Source organism: Suricata suricatta, chromosome 15 (genome assembly GCF_006229205.1).
Source record: "Suricata suricatta isolate VVHF042 chromosome 15, meerkat_22Aug2017_6uvM2_HiC, whole genome shotgun sequence".
Lineage (NCBI taxonomy): Eukaryota > Metazoa > Chordata > Mammalia > Carnivora > Herpestidae > Suricata > Suricata suricatta.
The window spans coordinates 1,545,559-1,548,297 of NC_043714.1; the positions used below are offsets into that span (position 1 = coordinate 1,545,559).

General features: G+C 49.5%; 1 protein-coding gene across 1 annotated transcript in view; it reads right to left on the bottom strand.

Annotated features, from left to right (window-relative positions):
- Nucleotides 1-357: 357 nt before the first annotated feature.
- The window catches only part of SNAI2 (snail family transcriptional repressor 2), a 2,906-nt gene continuing 524 nt past the window's right edge, over nt 358-2,739 (bottom strand). Inside the window, exons 2-4 of the mRNA XM_029923997.1 lie at nt 2,236-2,577; nt 1,492-2,037; nt 358-610 (exon numbers count right to left, since the gene is read on the bottom strand). Coding sequence (XP_029779857.1) covers nt 429-610; nt 1,492-2,037; nt 2,236-2,577 — 1,070 coding nt within the window. The 3' untranslated portion in view covers nt 358-428. The remainder of the gene's footprint in view (nt 611-1,491; nt 2,038-2,235; nt 2,578-2,739) is intronic.

Here is a 2,739-nt window from a genome sequence, read left to right on the forward strand (position 1 = left end):
TCTGGCAAAGTCTCTTCCTATAGAAAATTCTATCACAAGCCCCATCACAAAGCAATACTGTTCCTCTCAGTTGAAATGACTTGGCAGCAATGTAAATCTTTGCATTCTTTCTTAGGGAGAAGAGATGCAAAATGTGCTTTTTGCTTCATCTTTTGAAGAGTAAGATTCTTGTCTTTTTCCTCTCAATCTCGCTGTCAGTAAATATAGAGTAATTTTAAATTTCACATGGAAAGGATTAACTTGGAACACATGGATTTCGTGCTCTTGTAGTTGTGTGTGTGTGTGTGTGTGTGTGTGTGTGTGTGTGTGTGTGTGTGTGTCCATACACAATATTTGGTCGGTAAGCACAAGAGAAAATGCCTTTGGACTTTTATTTGGAGTCGGAGTGAAGAAATGCATTCTGTCCGAGTAAACACTGATTGCGTAACTCAGTGTGCTACGCAGCAGCCAGACTCCTCATGTTTGTGCAGAAGAGACATTCGGGAGAAGGTTTTGGAGCAGGCTTTGCACTGGTATTTCTTTACATCCGAGTGGGTCTGCAGATGAGCCCTCAGATTGGACCTGTCGGCAAACGCTCTGTTGCAGTGAGGGCAAGAAAAAGGCTTCTCCCCTGGGGATGGGGTGGGGGGTGAGAAAGAAAGACAGTCAGTGCTTTTAGAGGAAAGGTAAAGTCAGATAAGGTTTATGAATAACAATCACATTTTGTCACAGAAAACTAGATCAAAACTAGGTATTTATTTTCATATCTGGCCCTTGAAGATAAATTTGAATGTTGTGTTAAAAATCACACCAAGAATATTGTTACTGCAGCCGGTCACGCAGAATAATTCACGGAGATCTACAACTTTTACTTATTACAGCTTTCTGCTTCAGCAGGTGCAGCTGGTGTTGAGCTCCTCCCAACATTTCCTAATGTTTCCCCTTTCCCCTCCTTCTGCATTATGACTAAGGCTGGATAAATGCCTTGGCTCTCTGAAGGATGATTTTATGCTAGGAGTAAAATATTCAGCAGCAAAAAAAAAAAAGCGTAATAAAACAATGAGAGTAAATTCAGTTCTAACTACCCGACTTGCTATGGGGGGACTTATCACAAGACTGTAACCAACAGAAAACTACAGGCAAACCCTTCGCCTGTCTGTCTGCCAGACCAATTGATTAAGCGAGCAGCATCTCTGTTTGCTGATTATTGGGAGCAGTTTCACAGAACACACATTCAAGTACATCTTTCCTGACTTTCTAACTGATCTTTGAGACCAAACCTTCTGGATCTACTTTCCAAAGTCTAAGTGCTGTTTGCAGTGTCTGCAACAGAGGTTGTTAACAAGAAATGAAGCACTCTGTGCTCCGACAACTTTTCGAGTCATCAGGAAGTGGCTGTACATGATCATCCATCATTAAAAGCACTGTGTCACTACTTAATGCAAATCCCACAGCCAGACCAGAGCTGCATTCTATCAGGCAGTAACACTCCTGTCTACGTTTTTCTCTTACCAGTGTGAGTTCTAATGTGTCCTTGAAGTAACCAGGGTCTGGAAAACGCCTTGCCACAGATCTTGCAGACACAAGGTAAAGTGTGGGTCCGAATGTGCATCTTAAGGGCGCCCAGGCTCACGTATTCCTTGTCACAGTATTTACAGCTGAACGATTTCCTAGACTGGGCGTCACAGTGCAACTGCTTATGTTTGGCCAGCCCAGAAAAAGTTGAGTAGGTTTTATTGCATAAATTGCACTGAAACTTTTCAGCTTCAATGGCATGGGGGTCTGCAAGCTTGGATTGTAGTCTTTCCTCTTCATCACTAATGGGGCTTTCTGAGCCACTGTGGTCCTTGGACGAGGTGTCAGATGGAGGAGGGGGACTCACGCGCCCCAAGGATGAGGGGTATCCAGAGAGAGGAGAGAGGCCACTGGGCAGTGGGGAGTGGAATGGAGCGGCGGTAGTCCACACGGTCATGGGGCTGTACGCTCCCGAGCTGAGGATCTCTGGCTGCGGGATGACAGGCATGGGGTAACTCTCATAGAGATATGGGGAGATAATCACTGGGGGGGAGAAAAGGAAAGGAAAGAAGATTAAGGTAAAAAATAACTTTGCAGAGACCCTGAGGAGCTACTTGGCAACACACACCCAGGCCTTTGCAACGAAGTAAGCAGGCTCAATTAGGAAGACATGGGCATTGGGAAGACGTTTCGTTTCCACCCCTGCTGGTGCACAGTCCTGGCACTTCGGTGCACATCTACGCCTCCTGCACACGCGGGGTGACAGGGGCCCCCGCGCGCCGAGCAGCCGGCTCGTGCGGCCCACGGAGGGCCCTCCCGGTCTCCACCGCGGAGGGGAGGCGTCTATACCGCTCCCAAGATACAGGGAAGTTGTCCCCCACTCTGTGCACGCGCTGGGAGTGCCCTGGGTGCTAGGGTCCGCGCGCCGGCGCCGTCCGGAGGACGGGAAGCGGTCCGGGCTGCGGACCCCCGGCTCCCGCACGCAGCCCGCGGTGCAAGCGGCACCGGCGTTAGCAAGCCGGTCGCGGCGGCCGAGCGACGCGTCCTTGTCACGGGGGACCTCTACACGTTTTGAGTTAACACCTACCCCCAACGGTCCAGCGAGTCTGGACTCCCTTCCAGGACACTGGAAGAAACCAACCCAGCCTTTGATCCCTCCGGTCGCATTTCGGTCGTAACGCACGTCGGTGTCTTTGCAGAGACACCGCGCGCGGCCGTCCCTTTGTAACTTGGCGGACGCGCCCG